A 24,895-nucleotide genomic window follows, 5' to 3' on the forward strand; every position below is an offset into this window, starting at 1 on the left:
CCCCCCCCCCGGTAGCTGGTTTTCGTGCAGAGTGTGTAACCGGAGTGAAATTGCCTGCCAGATTACGTATCTGGACGAATACTACCTCACCAACTACGAGATTGAGCTCCTGAAGAAGTCGGCGGCCGAAATGGCCAGCCAGATCCCCGAGGGAGCCATCGTGGTGGAGCTGGGCAGCGGGTTAGTTTTTTTTTCTGGCCTGCTTTCATCCCCATATCCTCGTTTGTCGTGTTGTCATTGTTGTGTTCCTAACGTTTCTGCTACTCGTTTCTTTTGCATGCTATAAAGAAACCTGCGCAAAGTCTGCCTCCTCCTGCAGGCGTTTGAAGATGCCAAGAAGAAGATTGACTACTTTGCGCTCGACCTGTCCCAGAAGGAGCTCGAGCGCACGCTGGCCGAGGCGCCGGCGTTTGAATACGTGAGCTGCCGGGGCTTGCGCGGGACGTATGACGACGGGTGCGAGTGGCTGAAGCACGAGGCGATTCTGGCTCGGCCAAAGTGCATTTTGCATCTCGGCTCCAGCATTGGTATGGCCGACTCTGTGTTCTTACTGAAGATGATGTTGTTCGGCTTGGCTGATTGTGGTTTTATAGGCAACTTTACGCGCGACGAGGCGGCGGATTTCCTGAGGTCGTTTGCAGAGGTTCTGCAGCCCTCGGATCTGATGATTGTCGGGGTTGATTCATGCCAGAACCCGGACAAGGTGTAGTGAGTAGCCCATAAACGACCCGGAAACTGAATGCCAACTGACGAAATTTCAATAGTCATGCATACAATGGTGTGTACTCTAGCAGATGGCTCTTTTTGATCACGGAACAAGTGAACTCGCTGACACCAGCTCAGACAGCAAGGGCGTTACGCACCAGTAAGACGAATTGAACCATCTTCACTCATCACGGCTTCATAAGCTAACATTGTGGGCAGATTCGTCCTCAACGGCCTCACTCACGCAAACGAGGTCCTCGGCCAGGAAGTCTTCAATGTTGAAGAGTGGCAAGTCATGGGCGAGTACGTGTACGATGTGGACGGTGGCCGTCACCAGGCCTTTGTCTCGCCTCTCGAGGTTGCCTCGGTCCTGGGGCACATCATCAAGCCCCACGAGCGCATCAAGATTGAGCAGAGCTTCAAGTACTCTGACGTCGGTCTCGACAAGCTGTGGAAGACGGCTGGCCTCGTCGAGGTTGCCAAATGGGACCACAAGGGCGAATACGGTCCGTCTCTCATCAAACCCCTGTTCATACGAAGCACTCCCTGATGTCTAACCGATCCTGTTATCCCAGGCCTTCATATGCTCAAGAGGGCCAAGATGCCCTTCCCCAGGCTCCGCGAGCTCTACGCCAGCGACACCCTGCCCACCTGGACCGACTGGGAGAACCTGTGGGCGGCCTGGGACACCGTTACCCGCAAGATGCTCCCCGACGCCGAGCTCAACGAGAAGCCCATCAAGCTGCGCAACGCCTGCATCTTCTACCTCGGCCACATCCCGGCCTTCCTCGACATCCAGCTCAAGAAGACGACCAAGGCCGGCGGCACCGAGCCGCTCTACTTCCACACCATCTTCGAGCGCGGCATCGACCCGGACGTCGACAACCCGGAAAAGTGCCACGACCACTCCGAGGTTCCGGACGAGTGGCCGCCCCTGGAGGATATCCTGGCCTACCAGGACCGCGTCCGCGAGAGGCTCCGCAAGCTGTATTCCAGCGCCGGTGAGCTCGCCGGGGACGTGCGTCGCGCCGTCTGGATCGGCTTCGAGCACGAGGCGCTTCACCTCGAGACGCTGCTGTACATGCTGCTGCAGAGCGACAAGACGCTTCCGCCGCCGCACACGGTGGTCCCGGACTTCCCAAAGATGGCGCAGAAGGCGTATGCGGCGAGGGTGCCGAACCAGTGGTTTGATGTGCCGGAGCAGACGATTACCATTGGCATGAATGATCCGGAGGACGAGCACGATGCAAACCGGCACTTTGGATGGTGAGAGACCTCCGTGATGTGGTTGGAAGGTTTACACTCACACGAAGATTAGGGACAACGAGAAACCTGCCAGACAGGAGACTGTGCGTGCCTTCCAGGCCAAGGCCAGACCCATCACCAATGAGGAGGTAAGGCAATCCCTGCCATTGCACGAATCAACAGCAAGCTGACTCTCCGCCAGTACGCCAAGTACCTCTACTCTTCTCACAGTGAGAACCTCCCGGCCTCTTGGTCCGTCATCCCTCCCAACTACCACCACAACACCAACGCCACAACACCCGGAAAGCCCATCCTCAGCGAGCTCCCCGAGAGCTTCCTCCACGACAAGGCGGTGCGGACCGTCTATGGGCTGGTGCCCCTGCGCTATGCCCTCGACTGGCCTGTTTTCGCTTCGTACGACGAGCTTGCAGGCTGCGCGGCGTGGATGGGCGGCAGGATCCCGACGATGGAGGAGGCCAAGAGCATCTATGCGTACGTGGAGAGGCAGAAGGACATTGCCAAGCAGAGCAAGCTGTCCAACAAGGTTCCAGCCGTCAACGGGTGAGTCACCAAAAACACATTCATCGCTGATGCAAGCACAAAGGGAAAGAGACGCTGACATCAAGGACACAGGCACCTCGTCAATGACGGCGTCCAAGAGACCCCCCCGTCCAAGGCCTCCCCGGCCTCCCTCTTCGTCGACCTCAGCACCACCAACACCGGCTTCCTCCACTGGCACCCCGTTCCCGTGACCCCCCGCGGCGGCATCCTCGCCGGCCAGGCCGAGCTGGGCGGCGTCTGGGAGTGGACGAGCTCCGTGCTGCGCCCGCACCAGGGATTCCGCCCGATGAGCCTGTACCCGGGCTACACGGCGGATTTCTTTGACGAGAAGCACAATGTTGTGCTGGGCGGGTCGTGGGCGACGCATCCTCGGATTGCGGGCAGGAAGAGCTTTGTCAACTGGTATCAGAGGAATTATCTGTATGCCTGGGTTGGGGCGAGGTTGGTGCGGGATGTTTAGGGGGGATGATGGGGAGGTCGAGGGGAGCCGAGGATAGGGGTTGAAGGAGGGATGGCATGGACGAGGTGATTTGCTTGGGAATACATGGTCTCTGGATGGAATAACAGATTGACACATATAATTCGGAGGTCAGTATACAAGAGATGGAATTACGAGTGAAGTTGGAATGGTATAAACGAAGGTCGATGAAGGTAATGTACCAGGGGAATACATGGGCTAGGGACGGAATAACAGATTGACAAACAACTAAAGGAGATCAACACACGAGAAAGAGAAGGGAACACTTGGAAGCGTTACCACCGCGGACAGTCGTTACCACAGCACAACATCTTCTTGCCAACTTAGGTACCTAGTTACGAGAACGAGCGTAGCTCGACTCACGCCACTCCTTCAGACAAATACAAGCAGCAGCAACACTCTTTCTAACAGGTGGAATAACAAACCTGCGTGACACGGGCGGACGGACAATTTGTAAGACGTTTACAAATGCAATAGAATAATCATGCAGGCCAGCTTGTGGGGCCTCTGGTGCCGGCGGAGCGTGTCTGATATGGGAATCGGTAGGATTTTGACTATAAGGGGGGAGGTATAAGGTGTGTTGACTGCACTTTTCTGATACACTTCATTGATTGAGTGTGTTCTGTGACAATTTCTCTTGCTTAGTGGTTTTTATTTCTCAGTTCTTTTTAACAATCTTATTTTGGATCAATGTATTGCAATTTTATAGGCCTCTCATCTAACAAACTCCAACCCAACAAGCGAAACCGAGAACAAAAGACTTGAACGCCAGCAAACCCAACGACCAAAAGGAAAGTTAGAACGAGAGCCAAAGACACAAGCTGAAAAGCACAGAAAACACGCCAAAAGAAAAAAGAGCATCTACATCGGCGCCATTTGCACCACCGAGTCGCGAATCGCCTCATCGACATGCCCCCTTCGTATCCCCGGGCACGGCCCCAAGCACACCGCCTTTGATGCCAGCTTGACAATCAGGTTGTCCAGGTTGACCATGATGTTAATGTGGTCCGGATTGTTACTGCTGCTGCCGTGGTTGTGGTGGTTGTTGTTGGGCTGGTTGCTGCGCATGGCCATGTCCATGGGAATAATGTTGGCGGAATCGTCGACGCTCCATGCCGTGGGCGTAAACATGCGCAGCCCCGAGGGAACAACCTGGACGTCGCGCTGCTGCCCAAAGATGGTGTAGTCCGGGTTGACGGCGAAGTTGTCGAGCGACTGCTGCTGCTGCATGGATAAAGGGGGGAAGGCCCAGCTGCTGCTGCTGTTGGTGATGGTGGTGGTGAGGAAGATGAGGAGCAGCCGAAGGAGCAGGGAGAGGGCCGGGCATGACGGAGGCCGCCGCCGAGTCGGCAAGATGCGGATGGTTGCGGACCAAGCGGACGGGGTTGTGGCGGTTGACGTCGTTGAGGTCCGTCGCCTGCAGGGCCAGGCCGGCACCGGCGCCGTCGTCGACGGGGATGGCTAGATTCAGCACGTCAGCGTCTGGCGCGTCCTGCCGGATGAAGATGCCCCTCTGCTCGAGATACTCCTCGACGTCCGACGCCTCCAGCCACTCGCCCTGCAGGTCCGGCAGCGCCGTCGTCAGCACCGTCCGGGTGCGCCCAAACTGCAGCCGCTGCAGGCCCGGCGGCGGCCTGCGCGGCACCATGGCCGTTGCGCCTTGGCCCTGGCCCTCGACCGTGCGCAGCATCCGCGGGAGGTGCCGCGCCGCCAGGGGGCTGTGCTCTGCGTCGAGCGTCAGGGCGGCGTCGTCGTCGGCGATGCTCAGGTAGCGCATCGTGCGCGAGAGCAGGTTGTCGCGGCGGTCGAACTGCAGCGGCAGCAGCATCGCCGGCAGCAGGCACATGACGGGGGACGTCGTCAGGTGCAGCATGGCGGCGGCGCGGTCGACGCAGGCTCGGATCAGGCGCTGCGAGATGGTGACGGGCTTGGGCCGCAGCGCGTGACGATACCCAGGGGGGCCGCCGGAGGAGGAGGAGGAGGAGGTCCCGTACCCGTTTCCCAGGATGTAGATTGAGGAGCCATCGTCGTCGATGTTCTTGTTGTACTTCTTGTCCTTACCGTGGTATGGGTAGGAGGAGGAGGAGGAGGCGTACTCGCCGCCCATCGACGACGCCGCCAGCAGCCGGTCCGCGTGGTGTTCCAGCACCGGCCAGTCGTCCGCCTGGGCGCTCCGGGCAATGGCCATGATGTTCATGGCCGTGCGGTTGAGCTGCAGCACAAAGTCGGACGGCAGGTCCTTCACCTTGCCCGACGACAGCTCGTGGAAGCGAATGAACTCGTCCAGCGAGCTGTTGAGCGCCTTCTGAAGGGCGTCGGCCCGGGCCTTTGTCGTCGCGAGCTCGTTCTCCTTGCGGCTGCGGTAGGACCGCTGGGCGAGCCGCATTCGAGACCGGCGCTATGGGATGGGGGGGGGGGAGGAGGAACGTGTTAGTCAAGTTCTTCTTGTGTTTACAATTCGTTCGGCTTTAGCAGCTTCTGTCTCCGTCCTGCCCCTTTTTTGATTTTTTCTCTTCATGTCTTCTTACTTTTCTCTCTGCTTTGTTTCTTCTTTTCCTCTCTTTTCCCCCTTTTCCACTCTTCTGATGGATTTTGAGCAGAAAAGGGGGGGGGGGGGAGGAGGAACTAGCAGCGACAAGCTTGTCTCGGCACCAACAGGGCCTGCAGAAGGATTCGCCTGTTGGCCCTCCTCCATCTCGCCCTCTCGCTTCTTCAAATAAACTGGAACTCACCGAATTGTCGTTGGGATCCGCGGGCAGGCTGTCCTTCATGCGAGGACGACCGGGCCGTCGCTTCGTGGGAGCATCTGCACTTGTCGCAGCAGTACCCGCATTCGTCTCCGCCGTGCTGGTGCTCCCACTAGCAGGATTCGTGATCATGGCTGGTTTATTGTAATCAAACAAAAGACAATTAATATCACAAAAAATCAAAAGATAATAGACAATGACACAGAAAGCGTGTTGTGTGATTCGGCAGGATGTGACTAGGTAGGAGTGGGATGCGATAGGCGAGGATCAATGATTTGTCGTCAGTTTGTCTACTTTGAGGATCGTCCTATCCTTCACGACTCGTTCTCTCGCTGTGATTTTCAAAGTCCCGGCCACCCATCAGAGAGACACATGTCGAGTGATGGCTCTCGCTCCTCCTGAATAAGAGAGAGGACGGAGATGACAAATATCGCAGTTTGTCGTCAGCAGACAAATTAATACATGCGAGAGCCGCCTATTAGCTCGCTCCGGACTTGGGTCCCACTTCTCCGCCACTCCGCTCAGCATCGGAGCCGGAGCTGAGCCCGGAGTTGACCGGGGAAGAAGAATGACGGCGAAGATGCTGCTTTTGTTGGTGTTCTGGTCGAGGTATTTAATATGTCTCTGGCCCCTTTGATTCGACTGAACGTTTCTGATTACGAGTTGCCTACAGACGGGACTTCGGACATACCGGGTTTTGAAGGCCTGGCAATGGGACTCTGACGGCGGAATTTCAAGGCGGTGCTTGGGCCGAGGTTGTGTGTGATGCTGGCGGAAAGAGAGGGCAGCAGGATGATTTCTGGGGCTGGTGATGGGGAGGCATGATTCGATTTGAGGTCATGGAGTGTTTTGATTACAAAGGTCGGAATGCCGTCGTTTGTATTTCCTTCAAGTTTCGTGTATACAAAGATATAAGTATGTATATCCTGACGCTGTCCTGCCGAAACATCACGAGCTTCAGCAACAGAAACAAACCACCATCAACTTCAACACTTGTCAAGTACCTCAAAACTTTACAATCAAATCCTTCAAAATGCCAGCCACCCTCACTCGCAAGCTGGGCAAGAACGGCCCCGAGATCCCCCCTATCGGCTTCGGCCTCATGGGCATCGGCATCGACTGCTACGGTGCAACCGGGTACTTATATCCACTCACACACACTCTCCCTACCTCTCTACTCCGTTCCTCCGTTCCGTGAAATACAGACTCTACGACTATGAAACCCGGTCTAACGTGAGACGTTGCATCAGCGATGACGAAGAGCGCCTGGCCGTGCTCGACCGCGCGTGGCAGATCGGCTGCACCCACTGGGACACGTCCGACGCCTACGGAGACTCGGAGGACCTCATCGGCAAGTGGCTCAAGCTGCACCCCGAACGCCGCGCGGACATCTTCCTGGCCACCAAGTTTGGCATCTCGGCCGAGACCCAGCCGGACGGGACGTTTACGGGCACCGTCGACAGCACGCCCGAGTACGCCAAGGCGGCCTGCGAGAGGAGCCTGAAGCGCCTGGGCGTCGACTCGATCGATCTGTACTATTGCCACCGGGTGGACACCAAGACACCTATCGAGAAGACGGTCCGGGCCATGGCCGAGCTGAAGAAGTAGGTTTCTCCCAATCTGTGCTTTCGTAGTCCCCCGTCTATATGTACCCAGCTCCGGCTGAATAAAGAACCACAACACAGCGAGGGCAAGATCAAGTATCTCGGCTTCTCTGAAATCTCAGGCGACAGCCTCCGCCGCGCCCACGCCGTGCACCCCGTCTCGGCCGTACAAGTCGAGTACCACCCCTGGGCCCGAGAGATCGAGGGCCCCAAGTCCAAGCACCTCCTCCAGGCCTGCCGCGAGCTCGGCGTGGCCACGGTCGCCTACTCGCCCCTGGGCCGCGGCATCCTGACGGGCCAGTACACGTCGACGGCGGAGCTGGCGACCACCGACTACCGCAAGAGCCTGACGCAGTTCACGGGCGACAACCTCCGGAGGAACCTGCAGCTGGTGGACAGGTTCAAGGAGGTTGCGCAGAGGAAGGGGTGCAGCCTGTCGCAGCTGGCGCTGGCGTGGCTGCTCGTTCAGGGGCATGACATCTTCCCCATTCCTGGTACGAAGAAGATCAAGTATCTGGAGGACAACTTTGGGGCGCAGGAGGTGAGGTTGACGGCGGAGGAGGCGGGCGAGATTCGGAAGCTGGTGGATGAGCTGGGGGTTGCGGGCGAGCGTGATGTTGCCTTTAACGAGTATGCCGATACGCCTGCTCTTTGAGGGGAGTTGCTTATATGGTGATGCTGCAGCAAGAGCAGCTGTTTGAGCATTGAATCAGTTCAGCGTGCGGTTGAGTGTCGCGTAGTATCGGTCTTGGGCAAGGTTGATGCTGCTGGCGATCTGTTTGTTGCTCGCACATGTACTCCATAGCTTCATCTATTACTATTGCCGAGGTACGAGATTCCATCTCCCGCGGGTGGGTTTCAACAATGCGACTCTACATGTGCAGTAGCCTGTATTTGCAGCTCATGCAAGTATCCTCTACCTATTCGCAAGATATAGTGGTTCGATGCAGCAAGAATCAATCATGACTCTCGGTCTGATGCTATATTTAGCCTCAGCTTGTGGAAAAAGCCTCAGTCCCGCAGCAATCAACGTTCTTGTATCTTCTACTCTTCTATCCAAGGTTCAACAGATGAAACGTAGACAAATGCAAGGCAAAATTGCGTCTCATTTTCTACTCAGCGCGTTCCAATTCCTCATCCCAATTCAACGACAGCAGACAAACCCCCCCCCCCCCCCCCCTTATCATGTCTCAATCTGACATTGCAAGTCCAGCCTAAAATATCCAGTTCCTCCTATATTTTCCCTTCACCCACAATCTATATAGCCGACTCGATCGACGGTGACTACCTGATTGTCGCTGTTGGCCTTTGCCGCCCATCTATCGCATGTACATACAATGTAGCCAACTCAAATCAAATGCAACTTTGCCGCCTCGCAAACTGGACGCCTTAGGGCACATGGATTCTGCATCGTAAATCATTTCCGCTTTCCCTTCGCCTTTGTACCGCCACAGCCTCTCTCTCTCTCTCTCTCTCTCCCTCTTTCGCCCCCCCTTTAGCCATTGAAGGCCATCGCCAACTTTGCCTACCACCACCCACATCATCGACTCAAAACTGCATACGCCACACCAAGGCAAAGGATTATTTCATGCATCATCATTCTGGAATTGATAAGAAAGATATTTCACAAGGGAATGTCACAGCAACTCCCGCGCCGCCTCCCATCGCCCCGCACGCGAACCTCGGAGAGCAGCGACAGCAGCAGCAGCAGCAGCAGGCAAATAGGCTAATTACCTGATATCCCAACATCCCGACGAAGCAGGACCCCCCCAACATATCTCGACTCACAAAAAAGGCCAGCCATCAGAACAAAAACAAACATGTGCACCTTTTTCTGGTGCCACGTCCTCTGCCCGTGCCCGTACGAAAAGGACTGCGCCCTGGCCCGCAACCGCATCGTCTTCTGGGACGGCATGTGGCGCCACCAGACGGCCAAGAAGGCGCCCGTGCCGGACTCGGGGACGACGTGCGAGCGGCGCAAGGACAGGTTCGGCGAGGACGCGGCGCCGGACTGGAAGTGTCCGTGCCGGGACCTGCTCGGCTGGATGGTGGAGCTGACGTACGTGGTGGACTCGAAGCCGTGTGCTGAGTGCCGGCATAAGTGCAAGACGCAGTTTGAGAGGAGGATGGAGGAGGAGAAGGGGAGGGGAGGNAGGGGGAGGGGGAGGCAGTTGTTTCGTAAGGATGTGAGGAGATTGGGGGAAAGGGGGGTGGCTGAGGAGGGAAATGAGTATGATGGACCAATGATACGATATGGCCTGGTGTTGGGAAAGGGATAATGATGAGGATGTGTCGGTTTCGGGATGGGTTTTCAGCAGTTGATGGTACACCAGCGCTATCTGATTTGCTTTTTTTGGCATTGATGATCATGACAGACATGAAGCAGAGCCCCAGTTATGTTATGTTATTTGCAGCAGTTAGTTTACGATGTATGAAAGCAATCATATTCCCCTGTTCACACTGCAGTGTTTCTATCATCTTTACACACTCCGGTTGCCCATGCTAGACTACCCACGTCTTCACTTTTGGCTTGCTTTCATGATCCCGGCAACCCAACATCATGACATCTTCAGCTGCTCTTCTCCAGATGGCAAGATTCGACGGCAAGGATCAGTGAACCCTCCTCGACAACACTTCACGATAGCTTCCTCTCGCTACGGCATCGTTCAACATGACGTCACATCTCCCCGTGTCACTCATGATCACGAGGCCATATCAAGATGCACAGGTCCTACTCCAAGTCCATCCAAGCCAGATCGCAGTCAAGTCAAACCCCCCAGGCTCCCCAAGCCCGATCCGAGGCTCCCCGGCACCAGTAGCAGCATCCCCGATGCGCCAATGCAAGGCTGAATCAATCCTCTTCCAAAAGACCCCTACAAACTCGAAAGTCTCCTCATCCCTAAGACGGCAAGAAATAATTCGTCTGGGCCGAAAGGAACAACAGACTCGCAGAATCCCTCAACTCTAAGCCCCAGCCGGCATTTGAGGGGGGGGGGGGGGCAATGCCAGAATCCTAGGCCCCCCTTGCCCTTGTTTCCCCGCATAAAGGAACACTCGACGGACAATTTCAAGGACCTTCTCCCCGACTGCGGGGAATCTAGCGAGATGTCGACCTGGGCCTTGTCTTTTTCCTTGAGGAGGAGGAGGGAATATGCAGAGACCCAGTTTTCAAGCCATGTATGCGAGGTTCTTTTTACCTTTCACGTAATGTACTATGGGATTTTGCAGCATGGTTCCCCAGAGTTTCTCCAGGAACGGAAATGCTTTGTGGTGGTCGGTATGCTGTACGTGGAGAAGGCATGTTGGCATAAGGTAACTGTTGTTGTATGGGGGATCCCCCGCAGCAGCAGCGTTCGAAATACCCGTCGGCTTGAGGTGATCAACACAGATATAAAGCATCGCGATGCTGTCAAACGTTCAGACATGTATTTCGCTCTCACGAGAGGGAACTGGTCCATTCTCCAAGATCGAGTGCCTGCAAAGCCCAGTTCATCATGAAAAAGGTCGCTGTCGCGTCCGCGCTGGCCATGAGCCAGACCGGCGTCGCAGCAAGAAAGTTTTGGACTTCAAAGCCGGCTGATCCGGGGAACGTCCTGATGACGGCATACACCATTGGCAACGGAAGACAAGGAGGTTTGACGAACTTGTTTATGAGGAGGATCTGGTGATGGTTTGGCTTACACAGCGTGACCTAGGCTTGCCACTAGGGATTCCGGGAAACGACCTGCTCTGCCTCAACGACGACAGTCTGTGGCGCGGCGGGCCGTTTGCAAACTCGGTACGATTACGCTTACTTGTATTGGAGTTCACCCTTACCTTATGCATGATGCTGAACAAGATGTTTGTCAGAGTTACACGGGAGGGAACCCCTCGTCCTCGCTGGCGCACTTCTTACCCGGGATCCAAGAGGCCATTTTCCAGAACGGAACAGGAGGTATGCTTCCGTACAGACATACAGATAACAAACATATTGGTTGATGTATATCACTTTTTAGATGAGTCTGCGCTGTATGGCGGTACGGAAGACTACGGCTCCTATGAAGCCCTCGCAAATCTCACCGTCTCCATTGCAGGGGTGACCCATTACTCCAAGTACAAGAGAACGCTGGATCTGGAAACAGCATTACACAGTGCTGACTTTACTGCCAACGGAGCTTCTTTCTCCACGTATGTGACATCTTGCAACTGTTCGACACCAGTCAACGCTAAGTGGCCACCAGTGTCCAGTTCTGCTCCTTTCCAGACCAAGTCTGCGTCTACCACGTCTCCTCCAACAAGCCCCTTCCAGAGATCACGTTTGGCCTCGTCGACAACTACCGGACTAACCCCCCCTCCACCGTCAAATGCTCTTCTGATGGTATTCACCTTAGCGGACGGACCGTGGCAGACGAGGGCGAGGGTCTCATTGGCATGAAGTTTGATGCTCAGGCCCATATTCTGTCTTCCAGCGGAGTCAAGGCTTCGTGCAATAACAATGGACAGACTGTTGTTCATGCGGGCAGAGCAAAGTCGGTTACGATTGTCGTTGCTTCGGGGACAGAGTATGATCCGAAAAAGGGCAATGCTGCCCACAACTACTCTTTCAGGGGGGCTGATCCGTACCCCGGTGTCTTGAAAACGGTCAAGGCGGTGTCAAAGAAGAGCTACAGCACGGTGCTGAGCAGACATGTCAAGGATCACGGCGAGTGGTTCGACAAGTTCACCCTGGACCTGCCCGATCCTAATCACTCGGCCGACGTCGACACGACTGACCTGCTCACCAACTACAAGACGGAACAGGGCGACCCGTTTGTCGAGAACTTGCTGGTTGACTATGGAAAGTACATGTTCATCGCTTCGTCAAGGCCTGGATCGCTGCCCCCGAATCTGCAGGGTTCGTGGGCTCCGGATGGGAATCCGGCGTGGAGCTCCGACTACCACATTGATGTTAATGTGCAGATGTAAGTGCAGGGTATTGAGGATGATGGCGAGACCTGCTGACGGAGACTCTAGGAACCACTGGCACGTCGAAAAGATGGGCTTGGGCGGCCTGACTGATCCTCTATGGGACTTTATGACCTACACTTGGGTTCCTCGCGGGTCAGAGTCGGCTCGTCTGTGGTACAATGTCAGCGGATGGGTGGCTTTTACCAATCTCAACATCTTTGGCCATACGGGGTGAGTCGATATATCAGATCTTTTGTGCTGCAGCTTCTGACTGTTCAACAGACAGATGAATGATGCGACCTGGTCGAATGTTGCTCATGACATTGCCTGGATGAGTAAGTTGTCCCTTTCGAGATGCCATGGAATGTCTGCTGATGAGGTCGATAGTGGCACACGTCTGGGATCGCTATGATTACGGCCGGGACAAGAATTGGTACGCCTCGGTCGGATATCCCATGATGAAGGGCGTGGCCAGCTTCTGGGTGGACATGCTTGTGCAGGACAAGTACTTCAACGACGGCACTCTGGTTGCGAATCCTTGCAACTCTCCCGAGCAAGGCCCAACGGTACGTTCAACTCTGAATAGTCACTCTTGATGAGACAAGCTGACGCATGTCGTGGCAGACTTTCGGCTGTTCTCAGTTCCAGCAGGTTATTTGGGAGCTGTTTGACCACATCATCAAGGACTGGGACGCATCTGGCGACAAGGACACGGCGTTCCTGAAGCGAGTCAAGGAGTCGTACAGCAAACTGGACCCAGGTGTCCACGTCGGAAGCTGGGGCCAGATCCAAGGCAAGTGTTGTGAGCTATCAGTAGGAAGCAGAAGCTGACTGAACTCCGCAGAATGGAAGATGGACATTGACGTCAAAAACAACACCCATCGCCATCTGTCGCACCTCTACGGCTTCTACCCCGGCTATGTCATCTCCAGCGCCCACGCAGACAACGAGACCATCATGGACGCCGTCGCCACAAGCCTCTACTCGCGCGGCAACGGCACCGAGGACTCCAACACGGGCTGGGAAAAGGTCTGGCGCGGCGCCTGCTGGGGCCAGCTGGGCGTCACCGACGAGGCCTACAAGGAGCTCAAGTACGCCATCGACATGAACTTTGCGGCAAACGGGCTGTCCGTGTACACGACGGGCAGCTGGCCGTACGAGGTGACGCTGCCGTTCCAGATCGACGCCAACTTTGGGCTGTCGGCGAACGCGCTGGCGATGCTGTACACCGACCTGCCGAGGAAATGGGGAGACGACAGCGTCCAGAAGGTGGTTCTCGGGCCGGCGATTCCCAGGGAATGGGCTGGCGGGAGCGTCAGGGGAGGGAGCCTGAGAGGAGGCGGGACGGTGGACTTTGGCTGGGACAACGAGGGAGTGGTGAATCGGGCGGTGCTGCGCGGGAGGAGGCTGCCGATTGTGGTGGTGAATAAGCACGGCAAGGTGCTGGCGAGGCGCTGATGCAAATCGATGGCAGAAGCATGCTGGAACTTGAAGTTGAAGATGTTGTTGTCGTTTAGCAATGTCTGTGTCCAGTCTGTTGAGGTGATGTTGAGGTGAAGGAACAGAAATGGAGGTATGCACTGTACATGCACAGATCCATTTGGTGCCCCGGGCCTCGACAGGCCTCCCATCCCCTGCAACAGCCACTGGAACGTGGGCGCCAGGCACTAAAGCGTAGCGCCTGTAGAAGCTTAACTTAGCGCCAGTTGTGCCTTGCGCCGGTGGCGAATGGGTGACGCAGCCGGCAAATCACCGCCAACCGGCGCTTGGGTGGCCAACCACGAGGCGCCGTGATGACGTTTGCATGTGATGGCGCGCTGCTCAGGGTTAAAGTCAGGACGAGGCCAAATATCAATCGTCTGAGACTTTCTTTATGCCTCCTCAGACATTGATTCAACTGTCTGCTGTTGGTGCTGCAACTTGATCAACCGAGTCATCACAGGGGCTAATCAGTGACAAACACCCCGCCTACATTGCCTGCAGCAAATTAACCCCGCGTCGTCACCTTGCAGTTGATCGCATCGATCGCATCGCATCGCATCAACTTATACTCTCTTTACCTCGTTACCTACTCTTCTCCTCTCCCCCTACTTCGCCACTCCTACTACATACCATCATCACCGTCATCGCCATGGCTTCTTCACATAATGTTTGTCTCCTCCCCTTACGAAATCAAGTCCCCCCTCCACAGCTAACAGCACACCCCCTCCAGGACCCCAAGCTGCTCTACTCGGTCGAGGGCATCAAGGCCTACCACATCGCAAATGGCGTCGAACAGTCCCTGACGCCCTCCGGCCCCCAGACCCTGTCGCTGCTCATGGTCCCGACCTCGTCTGGCTTCGCCGACCCGACCGGCGTCGGCAACGGCGAGCAGGACTTTTACCTGCACCTGCATCTGCCTCCCGAGCTGGACCTCCCCCTGCCCGCGACCACGCAGATCTACCACCAGCCCCCCAGCAGCTACCTGATCCCGCGCTGGGACCTCGGCCCCGGCAACGGCGCCTTCACCCGCCTCGAGTTCCCCGTCGTCGGCAGCAGGCCCGGCGTCCAGGAGGATGTCGACACCTTTGAGACGATTCTTGCCCAGTGCACCGCCTTTCTCGAGCGAGCGCCGGCTCCGCCTCCGGAGAAGCGCCCGGCTGCCCAGCGCAAGCCGTCCGATGCGGCCAGGGCAAAGGCGAGAGAGGCCGGCAGGGAAGAGCCTCCCGCCTACAACCCGGCCAACTTTGATCCCGGCGAGGGCTATGCTCAGGGGAGCCCCAGCTCACACATGCCGGGCAGGATTGTGCTCATCGACGAGGAGGATGGCAGCGTTATGGGCGAGCTGAGCGAGGGCTTCAATGTTGTCGAGGACAGTGCCATTAAGCCAGGTTCCAAAGGTATGCCCGCATGGTCTCCAGCATAATGATATCCAGCTTACACCTCGTGCCAGAACCCGTGGAAATCATCCTGCCCGCCGATGGCAGTCAGAACATCTCCGTCCAGCCCGCCTACGACTACATCGAGGACACCATGCACCCCGCCTACAAGAAATCAACCATTGTGTCGTCAGCCTCAAAAGCGTCGCGGCTGCTCATCACCACATCCGACTACGTCGCAAAGGCAATGCAGAGCCAGGCCGACAACTTCACCAGGGCCACCAAGCCTGCCACAAAGCCCATGACGTTTGCCCCCACAACTCACGACCATATCCGCCGCATCAACCACTACTCGAACAAGGTCGCGACTCTGTCGGCGCAGACGATTGGCTCCATCAACCAGTTTGCCCAGAACTTTGGTGCCGGCATGTCTAAGCGAAAGGACGGCAAGGCTCGGGGCTACGACAAGGATGGAAACGTCATCGAGACGTACAAGCCGGGCGTGCTCAACAAGAGCTTGATGGCCTTCAACACGGTCGTCGATGGCATGGAGCAGGCCGGAAAGACGTTGCTTTCCGGAACGACCTCGAGCATGTCCACGGTCGTTGGTCATCGCTGGGGCCCTGAAGCTGGTGAGCTGTCTCGAAACCTCGGCAGCGGCTTCAAGAATGTCGGCCTGGTGTACATTGACGTGACTGGCGTCTCTCGCCGCGCCATTCTCAAGAGCGTCGCCAAGGGCATGGTGGTCGGCAAGGTCAAGGGAGGCGGACAGATTATCGTCGGTGGTGACCATAACGGGTCGAATGGAGCTGTTGTTTCCGGGGCCAATGGAAACGGCGAGTCGAGCACGATACACAACACCTATGGCGGCGACATCAACGTCCCTGGGGCAAAGGATTGGAATGGCAACGGCAACGGCAACGGCAATGGAAAGGGAAATGGCAACGGCAATGGCACTGGGAAGAAGCCGGCCTGGTGATGCATGCGTCTTCGTGTATATGTATGTGAGTTTGAGTGATTGTGATTTGTGTTAGTACGACTGGGGGTACTGAGATACCATCGACATGAGAAACGGCCGCCTTTGCGAATTCTTATGAAATAGCTGGAGCGATTCAGATAATACAGATAGTCAATAGTTGAGTAAACGAAGCAAGAATTCCTTGTTAATCAGAGACTTGTCATACAGCTGCAACAGCAAGCAGCTCAATAAGGGCGTGCAGCAGAATCGCATCACGTGCCCACGCGGCCGGCGATGACGGCACGATCCCTGAAGCTTCACTATCCAATCTGGAGAGCTTCGACCAACAAACGCGTCGGCGAGGCGCTTTTCCCTCTCAAATCAACATGCTGCTTCTCACCATGCAGCAATCGCAAGTCCTCTGTCTCTAAGTGCCCCTTCTCGGCTTCGATCCGAGAGCATCGCCTGCAATTGCTCCCAGCTCGAATGCTTCGCCAGCTCTTCGGCCCTCGTCCGCCTTGAACCCCTCCATCACCGAACGAACCGCGTCTGTCTCTCGAGAAGAATACAACTTCATCACACAGAAGAGCAATCAATCAATGTGCCGTTTTGAGCTGCTGGGCGTCGTCATTCTTATCGTTCACCGCATCAGCGACTCGCTCAAGGCCCGAAAAGCCAGAAGGAGGTCAGTCATCCCCTCGGAATAATCTATTATTCGATTCCCGCCGTCCTGACTCTTCTCTCGCTGTCTTCTAGATCTTCGAAGCCAAAGCCATGCTGCACGAAATCCTCCTCTCGCTCTCGGGCCATCCGTCGCCTCTCCTCCGAGCCGGAGCTGCCGAGTCAGGCGCCGTCTCTGGCGTCACGCCCTCGGAACGGCAGCTGCTCGCGCAGGCAGCGCATCTGAGCGACATCCACATCAAGCTCATCAAGTACGCCGGCCAGATCGCTGGCGCGCACCCGTCGCCGATATGTCGGGCCGTCGGGACGGCGATCCAGTCTATACACCTGTCCGCCTTTCAGCGCAAGATCCTCGAGGTGGAGGAGAGCATCCTCAAGGAAGACCCTGAGCTGGTGGGCGAATACAACATTGTGCCTCTGACGGCTGTCATGGGCGAGTTTACGCAGTGGACGCGCCTATTCGAATGGCTATGGGATATTGTCCAGTTTATGATGACCAAGGATGAAAAGGGTGCATGCCGCGGCTCGCAGATTATGAACCGCCTGCGCACCGAGCTGCTTAGCGGGTACACGGACGTGGAGGAGGCGGCCATGAGCTTGGTCAAGGTTGCCGAGACTGCGTGGCTGAAGCAGGTGTCGGCTTGGGTGCTTTATGGAAGACTGCCGAACTTGGGAGGCGACGACTTTTTCATCCAAAAGGTGGATGGGACTGCCGAGGTATGCGGCTGTACTGTTCGAGCTTGGGGGGTTCCCTGTCTGACTTGTTATAGTACATCTACGAACCAGAACTACTGCCGGGATTCGTCACACCAGCTACAGCGGCATCGATGCTGTTCATCGGCAAGTCTCTGAACCATACCCGTGTCAGAGCCACTGTCGACTCAGGCATGGGAGGGCTCGATCATCTGTCAACAAAGCTGCAAGAGCTGGCCAGCCTGTCGTTTCCCGTCAATGGCGCCACATTCGCGAGAACGATTGTGTCCATTCGATTATCGCTTTCACAAAACACCCTTCAAAAGATCTTACCCACGGCAAAGGTCATTGAGACGCTGCAGCTTCTGCGAGAATTCTTCCTCCTCGGAAGAGGGGAGTTTGCCATGGCCCTGACCCAGGAGGCAGACGATAGGATCCGAAACCGCTTTCGCAGAGCAGGTAATCTGGCACACGACAGCAAAGACAGTATGAAGAACGTTACCGTAAAGGACGGAGAAGTCTCTGCCGTCTTGGCGAGGACGTGGGCCGTCTTGGTAGCCATGCAGCGGAACCAAGTCGAGGAAGACGAGCTGCTGGAGCTGGCGAGGGACCTGCTTCGGTTGCACCTCACAAAAGCCACTCTTCCGCCCGTCACTGTCAGTCCAGGCCTGAATGCCGAAGAGGCCAAGCTGGTGGCCTCATCTCCGTTCCGCAATCTGCTCTTCTCAACCCCCGCGACCTTATCCATCCAGCTCCCATCACCGCTCGACATGGTCATTTCACCCTCCGATCTCCAGCTCTACTCCTGCATCAACTCATACCTCTTATCCATGCGTCGAGCCCACATCCGTCTCACCGACCTGTGGAAGATCACATCCCTACGACGGCATCATCCCTCCCCCCGCGGAGCAACCGAGTATGCCGGCATCCTCCGAGAGCGGTGGTCAGCCCGCGCAGCAGCTCTTCGAAGCTCGTGGACAACTGCGAGCGCCGCCATCTTCTTCCTCGGCGAAACAGAGGCATTCTTCCAGACGGAAATCGTCGAAGGCCTTTGGGAAGGCTTCCTGACGTGGCTGACGGGCAAGGAGAGGCGGCGAGAGGGCGGTCGCTCCGGCGCCGCCACTCCGGCCGCGCATTCAGCCAAGCACAGCACGACAACAATGGACTGGCGGCCCAGCTCCTCCAGCAACGCCGCCAATCCAAACGACGTGTCCGGAATCCTATCTCGGCCTGCCCCTGATCCGCAAACCCTCGCCACAGCTCACTCTCTGTATCTCCGCACGCTCGTCCACCGGCTTCTCCTCACGCAGCCTACCTTTACCAATCTTCTCTACACACTCCTCAACCACATCGACCATCTCATCACACACATCCAGAGGTTACACTCGATATTCACATCCATAGACCTCGAGACCGACGCCGGCGTCCTCGACTCCTCCTTGGACCTCGCTCACGAGGAACGCCAGACAATGACTCTCCTACGGGGCGTGGAGGGCAAGATCCAGCGGGGCATCGAAGACGTCATCGCCGCGCTGCGGGCGTTGGAAGGGGACGTCGAGTTCCTCGCGAGGTGGGAGGGTCTGGACGGGACGGTGAATGTGCAGGATGAGTATGGCGATGGGGAGAGGTACATCCCCGTGAGGGTTGGGGGGATCAATCGGCTGTTGATGAAGTTGGATTTCGGGACGTGGATTGCTACGCAGGGGGAGTATGTCTGATGTTTTTGTTTGGTTCTGTTTGTGTGCGAGTTTGAGCATGGTAATTTGGAGGGAGTGGTTGGGGCGTTTTTATCTATCTGGTCTTGTTATCGTCATGTTATAGAGGCTTGTGCTGGTAGTAGTTTCAACGATCATGTTACGATGGAAGAGGGAGATGAGGGCATTATGCGCGTGGAATCAAACGGAATGAAGAAAACTTTGTCTTCCAAAATCCAAGATCAATGTCGAAATATCCCAGCCAAATCTATCCATGAATGTTCATATATACGTTATATCCAAAACCAAATGCAGATGCAAATGCAATCATATCCCAAATCCATGCAAAATCGCGCATATCGTCAATCTTTCGCGCTCAAAAAAAGTGTGTATGAGAAGAAGAAATAGTAAATGCATTTCCAAGTCCCCAAAACGCCAAAGAAATGTATATGTTGTATATGCCCCGTTATATATATCTCCATCTCCCGCTCTTGTTTCCATGCATGCAAAGTTGAAAAAAAGAGGCGCTAAAAATCCCAAATGTGTTTTTGTGTTCGTCCCGCTCGCTCGTGAATATGAAGGTTGCGCTTCATGTGTCAAAAAAAAGAAAAGAATCAAAAAAGGTCATTCAGAAATGCAGTGAAATTCCATGAAAAATGCAGACGCTCGCTCATGTTGTGGTCATCAGGTATGAAGAAAGAAAAGGAAACATTTTATCTTTCCGGCCGTCATGGTGTTGTACAAAGGAGATGATTTGGACAAAGAAAAGGTTGAAAGAGTGTGTGGTTAGAGATTGGAAGATGAGGCAGAAAGAGCCCATCGGGTTTTGTTCGTAATTCATAGTTCATGCTGTTTTCGTATGATTCAAGGAGTCTGTGAGTCGTGTGTGCTGTCTTCTATATTTTGTGCAGAGTATGTGGTCATGTGTGTCTGTCGATATCGGAGTTTAGTAGGCGACAATGGTGTGTCCCCTGAGGCGGAGCGGGCTCAATGTGTGGGCCTTGTTCAGGAGCCCGTGGACGAGCATCCTCGGTCGCGTGTGAGGAGCAGAAACCGCGGTGCTCTTGCTCACAACGATGCGAGGGGCAGCGACCGTGGTGGCCGGCGCACTGGGAGCGGTATGGGGCCGGGCCGGCGTGACGGGACGGGTGTAAGCGCCGGCCTTCTTGGCGGGAGGCCAGCGGCTGAGGATGGAGTCGTCGACAAGAGCCATGAGGCCGGTGGCGATGATGATGCTAGAGGGACCCGGGTTAGAGAATGGTCGGCAGAAGATCAGAGAAGAGAGGGAGGAAAAAAAAAAAAAAACTTACTCGGCAACGTCCGTCATGGCTTCAATGACAGACTTGTCGCAAATCCACATGTAGCACGGGGGAATCCAGTTGCCCGCCGTCTGGTCGGCCTCGACCTGGTTCGGGCTTCGACCCTCCGGCACGATAATCGCCACCGGCTCCGTCTCCCTGTCGCGAAGCAGGTGGAAGGCGGCCTTGCCCAGGGCCTTGTCCATGACCCGGCGCCATGCGTAGCCGTGTCCCCACCACTGGAAGTCGTACTGCTTGCCTGGGCGGCGCACAATGTCCACGCGAGCATAGTTGCTAAACTCCAGCTTGAGCGTGTTGAGAGGGATGGGCCGCGCCGAGGGCAGCTTGGGCTCGTCCGAGTCGGATCCCGCCGCTTCCTCCGAGTAGATGGAGCCACCGCAGCCCCAAGAGTTGTTGCTGCCAATGGACGGACGGCGAGGATTGGGGGTGGTGGAGAGGGCGGCGGCCTTCTCGGCGGAGGCACCGCTGGATCGTCGGAACGATGTCTTGACGGATCGCAGAGCGCTGGTGACGGAGCGGGAGAGGGAGGAGGAGGAGGAGGTTGTGGCGCGCTCATGGCGGGGGTTGGCACCCTTGGAGTTGCACACCTCGCGGCCAGAGTCGCGGCAGTACCGTCGCAGGGAGAACTCCCGCTTGGCAAGGTCATGCATGCGCAGGTGGAAGAGCTGGATGGCGACGGCCCGGCGACGCCGAGATGACAGGTCGGGCACAATGGCGTCGACGCGGAGGTTCATGTTGCCGTCGGCCGTTCGGTCATCATGGCGGATGGACAGGCGGTCCATGGACGGGAAGAGATGCGCAAAGGTCTCGGGGTCTGAGGACCGAACGGAGATCTCAGGCACGGGCATGCAGTTGTAGGGGGGCAGCGTGGACGGCGGGATGCCCGACGATGCGGCACACTCGTCTCCCTCGGCGTCCTTCTTGTCATGCTCCGAGTCGTGGTGAGACTCCGAAGACCGGTCGTCTGAGTAGGCAGAGTCGTATGTGTAGACGGATGAGGAGGAGTCTGAGCCGGTGTCGACGATGGAGGGCGGCAGGTCTTCCCACGTATCACGCTCCCACGTATCCCTCGACGAGTGGCGAGAGTCATCGTAGTAAGAACCGGACACATAGCTGGACGTCTGATCATGCTGACGACTTGACGCATAGTAGCGGCTTGAGGCTGTGGTGGAATTCCTGCTGCGAGCCATGCTGGAGGCCGTGGTCCTACCAGCCCTCGACGCGGCGCGAGCCTGTCTCCGCGTAGGGACGGCCATTGCTGATGGTTGCTGTGCGATGGAGGGAAGCGTAGGGAGGTAGTTGGATGTGTGTAAAAGAGTTGATGTGAGATTGTTTGTTATCAGTGAGCCTTTATCCAGTTGAGATGATTGATGTCAAAAGGTCTTATCGTTGTCGTTGATATAGGAGGCGGGTGCTTGGTATAAGTGAGCTTGGGCTCCTCTTCTCCCTTGGTGAGTGAGGGTCGGTGTCGGTTTATATCAAAGAAGTGACAGAAGTGACAGCGACCCAATCATGCAACTGTGCACATAAGCTGCAAGCTCTATCGAGGTTTCGGAATGTAGACGGCAAGGGACGTCATTAGAGTGCAGAATCAATGCGTCTGTCTTTTGTTGACAAAGAGTCAGTGTGGTGCTGCTTCGCATGTCCAGTCTGTGAGGTCTCGAGTCTGGCAAGCGTGAGATGATTCTCGCACCCGTGGTGTGATATATGTGCAAAGAGTCAAAGCCAACCCCCTCCGTTATGTCATCTCACCTTCGGGATGCGCCAGTCACTCTTGCATCGAAGCGGATCTCTTAGGCGGCAAGCCACTCTTGAGTCTTTACTGTGTTCGGCATGCACGCCTTGGGCCAAAGAGAGGTACAGCAAGGCACGCACGAGTAGGGGAGGCATAGAGAGAGGCACACAAAGAGAGAGGGAGAGAGACCAGAATGGAAGCCAGAGCCTGGGGAATGGCTAACGGGACGAGGGGCGTGTGAACCGGGTAGAGTCCAAGGCCCGCGGGTGGCTGTGTGCAAGGCGAATGGGAGCAGTTTGCCAGCTCGACAGACAGCCCAATACCGGCTTGCTGGCAAATACGGGGGAGTGTGCGGCGCCGTCGAGGCACAAGCAAGGAGAGAGAAAGCAGAATTTTCACTCCATACAGAGGCCCCGAATCAGAACCCCGGCCGGTGGGCGAGCAACGGCCCAAAGAAAGGGCCTGCTTCGCCTGGGCAGAGGGACGATGCCGCCAGCGCAATGGGCCGCAGCCGCAGATAGAGGTCGACGGTCGACAGCCGCGTGTTCAACCGTCTCAGTGGCAGACCCTGGCTCGCGCAGGTCGATGGATACCCTCCTCTACGCCGTCGGCCTCTCAGCTTCCGTCCAGCTTCTGCCTTCGCGCCTGTGTCCAATCGCAGCCGCGGCTGCACGATGCAGGAGCTTAGAGCCCTTTGGGTCTTGGGCCTCAGAGACCTGCAACTGCTGGAAGGCATGTACTTGTCGTACCGCATGTATTCGACTTCCTCCAGGGACGTCCTGGTCCGGACATGGCATGTCTGCATCACAGGCTGCACCGGCCGAGCTTGAGTGCATGTTCCCCCTCTTACATGCGGCTCGGAGAGGGAGAAGCAGCACAGAGCGCTGTACCGGCGCATCGCACAAAAAGTCGAGAGACGGTGCTGCTGGTGCTCCATAGATGGATCCCAGCGGCTGGGGTAAGAGTCTTTCTCTGTCCGCGCAGATACCATCCCTGTTGCTGCCATGGGCCATCACCCAGAGATGCGTCCACAGCGTTCTGACACATATGAGATCGATGACACCATAGTGCTCCGCCGATGTTGGTTGTAGCAGGTAGCACCTTGTAGTATCATGTATGCGAGGCGTCAGCAGCAGCATGCTATGCCCAGAGTGGTTTTTCTCTATGCTCCTCATCCATTCTGCGTGCAATTTTTTCTCCGTCTTTCCCCATGCCGGCTTTGCTGTGGCCTTGGTCCTCCTCCTCGCCCGATGTCCATGTTACCGTACTGTAGCATTGCTGCTTGTCGTCGTCGTTTCCGACTGTGCCCGGCTCCCCAGTCGCGATACCTGGTAGAACCCCCATGGCCGGGCCAATATCCCGGTTCGCTTCCCGCTCTGCTACGTGGCCGGCAACAGACCACGATGGAGATGGAGAGGGCTTCATACCAAGCCTCCGGGATTTCGCAAATGTCGTACTTCTCTCACTTGTCGCATACGCTAGTCTTTGCGTAGTTGATGGAGCAATGAGGAGGCAAAAGGAGAAGAGGGATGATTTTTGTTCGTTTTCGGCCATGTACTTGCGCAGCTCCTGGGCGCTCACCGTCGGCCAACCCCATATGGATGCTGGATGATGATGACAGTGTTGAAAGCCCAAAAAGAAAACCCAAAAACAGACTCCATCACCAAGAGGCTCGGTGCAGTCGGCCTTCACATGGCAGGCGGTCCCTGGTGTAAGCCAACAGCCCCCCCGGCCGTGTCTGAGACGCCAGGCGGTACAGTAGGAATCAGTACAAGTATGGCGTGGCTTGCGCCGCAACAAACAGCACACGAGACAGCGCCAACCAAGTCACACGTCCTCTGCCAGCCTCTGGGCGGCTGGGGAACGGGTTGCGCCGCCTCACTGGAAATAGCATTGACAGCAGCCGATTTTCGTACGAGTACTCTGTCGAGGCAGAACTACTCCGTACTTGGTAAGGAGCGCCCGTCTCTCCCGTGTCAGTCTCTGTCAATCCCTCTCCCGCTCTCTCCCTCGCTCTGCTTCATCATGACAGAGACTGTTCTCTTCTCTTCCCCTGGACCACACGGCCTTGGCGCCGGATTTTGGGTGGCACCAGCGTGAACAAGTCACCGCCTGAGCGCCGCTCTAAACCCAGGCTGGCCGCTGCCGAATGCGCTGGCAGGCTGATTGGACGAGCGCCCAAAGGATAAGAAGCTGGCCGTTGACACATCAGCAGTGTGTGGCTGCAGCTAGATGAAAGGAGCGAACAGCAAATCCGCATCGGCACGATCGATGGGGGCGCCCCATGGCTGCCCAACTCCAACTCCAACTCCAGGCAAAGGCAAAAGGCAAAGACCACTCGCTCGCCTGAGCGTGTCTCTTCGGAAAATAGCACCGGGGGCGGGGGATTCGATTCGACATGTGCGTTATTCATCCCGTGCCGGTCGTGGTTTGTTGTCTCCTCCTCATTCATCGCTCAAGTGAACTGATGACACGCACGAGGCCCAACGATGCCGATGTGCACTCTCGTCTAGATGCAATGCATTGCGGCTGCATAATCATAATTCTTCGACCTGACGAGGCAGCGCGTCATTGGCCTGTCTGCTCGGGAAGAAGACGAGGGAACAAGGAACACGAGCATGAGCGTCCATCAGGGTAGCATTCTGTATCGCAAAATAATCACCAATGACAGAGGGCAATTGGGATATCCTG

The 24,895-nt window shown here is 56.3% G+C and overlaps 12 protein-coding genes across 12 annotated transcripts in view; 7 read left to right on the top strand and 5 right to left on the bottom strand.

The window, feature by feature from the left end:
* The window catches only part of CCMA1212_006920 (uncharacterized protein), a gene marked incomplete at both ends in the record, with an annotated part of 3,299 nt that extends 328 nt beyond the window's left edge, over nt 1-2,971 (top strand). The window contains 10 exons of the mRNA XM_073704110.1: nt 62-180; nt 289-527; nt 594-708; nt 765-778; nt 844-865; nt 925-1,211; nt 1,281-1,971; nt 2,024-2,099; nt 2,153-2,511; nt 2,584-2,971. Coding sequence (XP_073557587.1) covers nt 62-180; nt 289-527; nt 594-708; nt 765-778; nt 844-865; nt 925-1,211; nt 1,281-1,971; nt 2,024-2,099; nt 2,153-2,511; nt 2,584-2,971 — 2,310 coding nt within the window. The remainder of the gene's footprint in view (nt 1-61; nt 181-288; nt 528-593; nt 709-764; nt 779-843; nt 866-924; nt 1,212-1,280; nt 1,972-2,023; nt 2,100-2,152; nt 2,512-2,583) is intronic.
* An 879-nt stretch (nt 2,972-3,850) lies between these two features.
* Nucleotides 3,851-5,868, bottom strand: CCMA1212_006921 (uncharacterized protein; the record flags this gene model as incomplete). Its single annotated transcript, XM_073704111.1, has 3 exons — nt 3,851-4,213; nt 4,320-5,387; nt 5,722-5,868. The coding sequence occupies 3 exons, from the start codon at nt 5,866-5,868 to the stop codon at nt 3,851-3,853; spliced, it is 1,578 nt and encodes a 525-aa protein (XP_073557555.1).
* A 901-nt stretch (nt 5,869-6,769) lies between these two features.
* CCMA1212_006922 (Aldo-keto reductase) lies at nt 6,770-7,995 on the top strand (the record flags this gene model as incomplete). The annotated part of the gene is made up of 3 exons (XM_073704112.1): nt 6,770-6,873; nt 6,987-7,340; nt 7,422-7,995. 3 exons carry the CDS (start codon nt 6,770-6,772, stop codon nt 7,993-7,995), a joined length of 1,032 nt encoding a protein of 343 aa, XP_073557588.1.
* Nucleotides 7,996-9,160: 1,165 nt separating this feature from the next.
* Nucleotides 9,161-9,619, top strand: CCMA1212_006923 (uncharacterized protein; the record flags this gene model as incomplete). The annotated part of the gene is made up of 1 exon (XM_073704113.1): nt 9,161-9,619. The coding sequence occupies one exon, from the start codon at nt 9,161-9,163 to the stop codon at nt 9,617-9,619; it is 459 nt and encodes a 152-aa protein (XP_073557429.1).
* A 1,157-nt stretch (nt 9,620-10,776) lies between these two features.
* On the bottom strand, nt 10,777-11,165 carry CCMA1212_006924 (uncharacterized protein; the record flags this gene model as incomplete). The annotated part of the gene is made up of 2 exons (XM_073704114.1): nt 10,777-11,001; nt 11,157-11,165. The coding sequence occupies 2 exons, from the start codon at nt 11,163-11,165 to the stop codon at nt 10,777-10,779; spliced, it is 234 nt and encodes a 77-aa protein (XP_073557585.1).
* Nucleotides 10,835-13,724, top strand: CCMA1212_006925 (putative alpha-fucosidase A; the record flags this gene model as incomplete). Its single annotated transcript, XM_073704115.1, has 10 exons — nt 10,835-10,973; nt 11,036-11,118; nt 11,190-11,274; nt 11,336-11,507; nt 11,561-12,280; nt 12,333-12,497; nt 12,549-12,601; nt 12,654-12,832; nt 12,891-13,026; nt 13,111-13,724. 10 exons carry the CDS (start codon nt 10,835-10,837, stop codon nt 13,722-13,724), a joined length of 2,346 nt encoding a protein of 781 aa, XP_073557584.1.
* Nucleotides 13,725-14,397: 673 nt separating this feature from the next.
* On the top strand, nt 14,398-16,103 carry CCMA1212_006926 (uncharacterized protein; the record flags this gene model as incomplete). The annotated part of the gene is made up of 3 exons (XM_073704116.1): nt 14,398-14,415; nt 14,479-15,145; nt 15,199-16,103. The coding sequence occupies 3 exons, from the start codon at nt 14,398-14,400 to the stop codon at nt 16,101-16,103; spliced, it is 1,590 nt and encodes a 529-aa protein (XP_073557586.1).
* A 753-nt stretch (nt 16,104-16,856) lies between these two features.
* On the top strand, nt 16,857-19,174 carry CCMA1212_006927 (uncharacterized protein; the record flags this gene model as incomplete). Its single annotated transcript, XM_073704117.1, has 2 exons — nt 16,857-17,480; nt 17,534-19,174. 2 exons carry the CDS (start codon nt 16,857-16,859, stop codon nt 19,172-19,174), a joined length of 2,265 nt encoding a protein of 754 aa, XP_073557547.1.
* A 922-nt stretch (nt 19,175-20,096) lies between these two features.
* Nucleotides 20,097-21,725, bottom strand: CCMA1212_006928 (uncharacterized protein; the record flags this gene model as incomplete). The annotated part of the gene is made up of 2 exons (XM_073704118.1): nt 20,097-20,385; nt 20,461-21,725. 2 exons carry the CDS (start codon nt 21,723-21,725, stop codon nt 20,097-20,099), a joined length of 1,554 nt encoding a protein of 517 aa, XP_073557431.1.
* A 764-nt stretch (nt 21,726-22,489) lies between these two features.
* CCMA1212_006929 (uncharacterized protein) lies at nt 22,490-23,143 on the top strand (the record flags this gene model as incomplete). The annotated part of the gene is made up of 1 exon (XM_073704119.1): nt 22,490-23,143. One exon carries the CDS (start codon nt 22,490-22,492, stop codon nt 23,141-23,143), a length of 654 nt encoding a protein of 217 aa, XP_073557430.1.
* A 201-nt stretch (nt 23,144-23,344) lies between these two features.
* Nucleotides 23,345-23,758, bottom strand: CCMA1212_006931 (uncharacterized protein; the record flags this gene model as incomplete). The annotated part of the gene is made up of 1 exon (XM_073704120.1): nt 23,345-23,758. One exon carries the CDS (start codon nt 23,756-23,758, stop codon nt 23,345-23,347), a length of 414 nt encoding a protein of 137 aa, XP_073557636.1.
* Nucleotides 23,759-24,227: 469 nt separating this feature from the next.
* Nucleotides 24,228-24,617, bottom strand: CCMA1212_006932 (uncharacterized protein; the record flags this gene model as incomplete). Its single annotated transcript, XM_073704121.1, has 1 exon — nt 24,228-24,617. The coding sequence occupies one exon, from the start codon at nt 24,615-24,617 to the stop codon at nt 24,228-24,230; it is 390 nt and encodes a 129-aa protein (XP_073557618.1).
* Between the last annotated feature and the right edge of the window lie 278 nt (nt 24,618-24,895).

The sequence above is a fragment of the Trichoderma ghanense genome (assembly GCF_004382785.1).
Source record: "Trichoderma ghanense strain CCMA-1212 chromosome Unknown scaffold_8, whole genome shotgun sequence".
NCBI classification, from domain to species: Eukaryota; Fungi; Ascomycota; class Sordariomycetes; order Hypocreales; family Hypocreaceae; genus Trichoderma; species Trichoderma ghanense.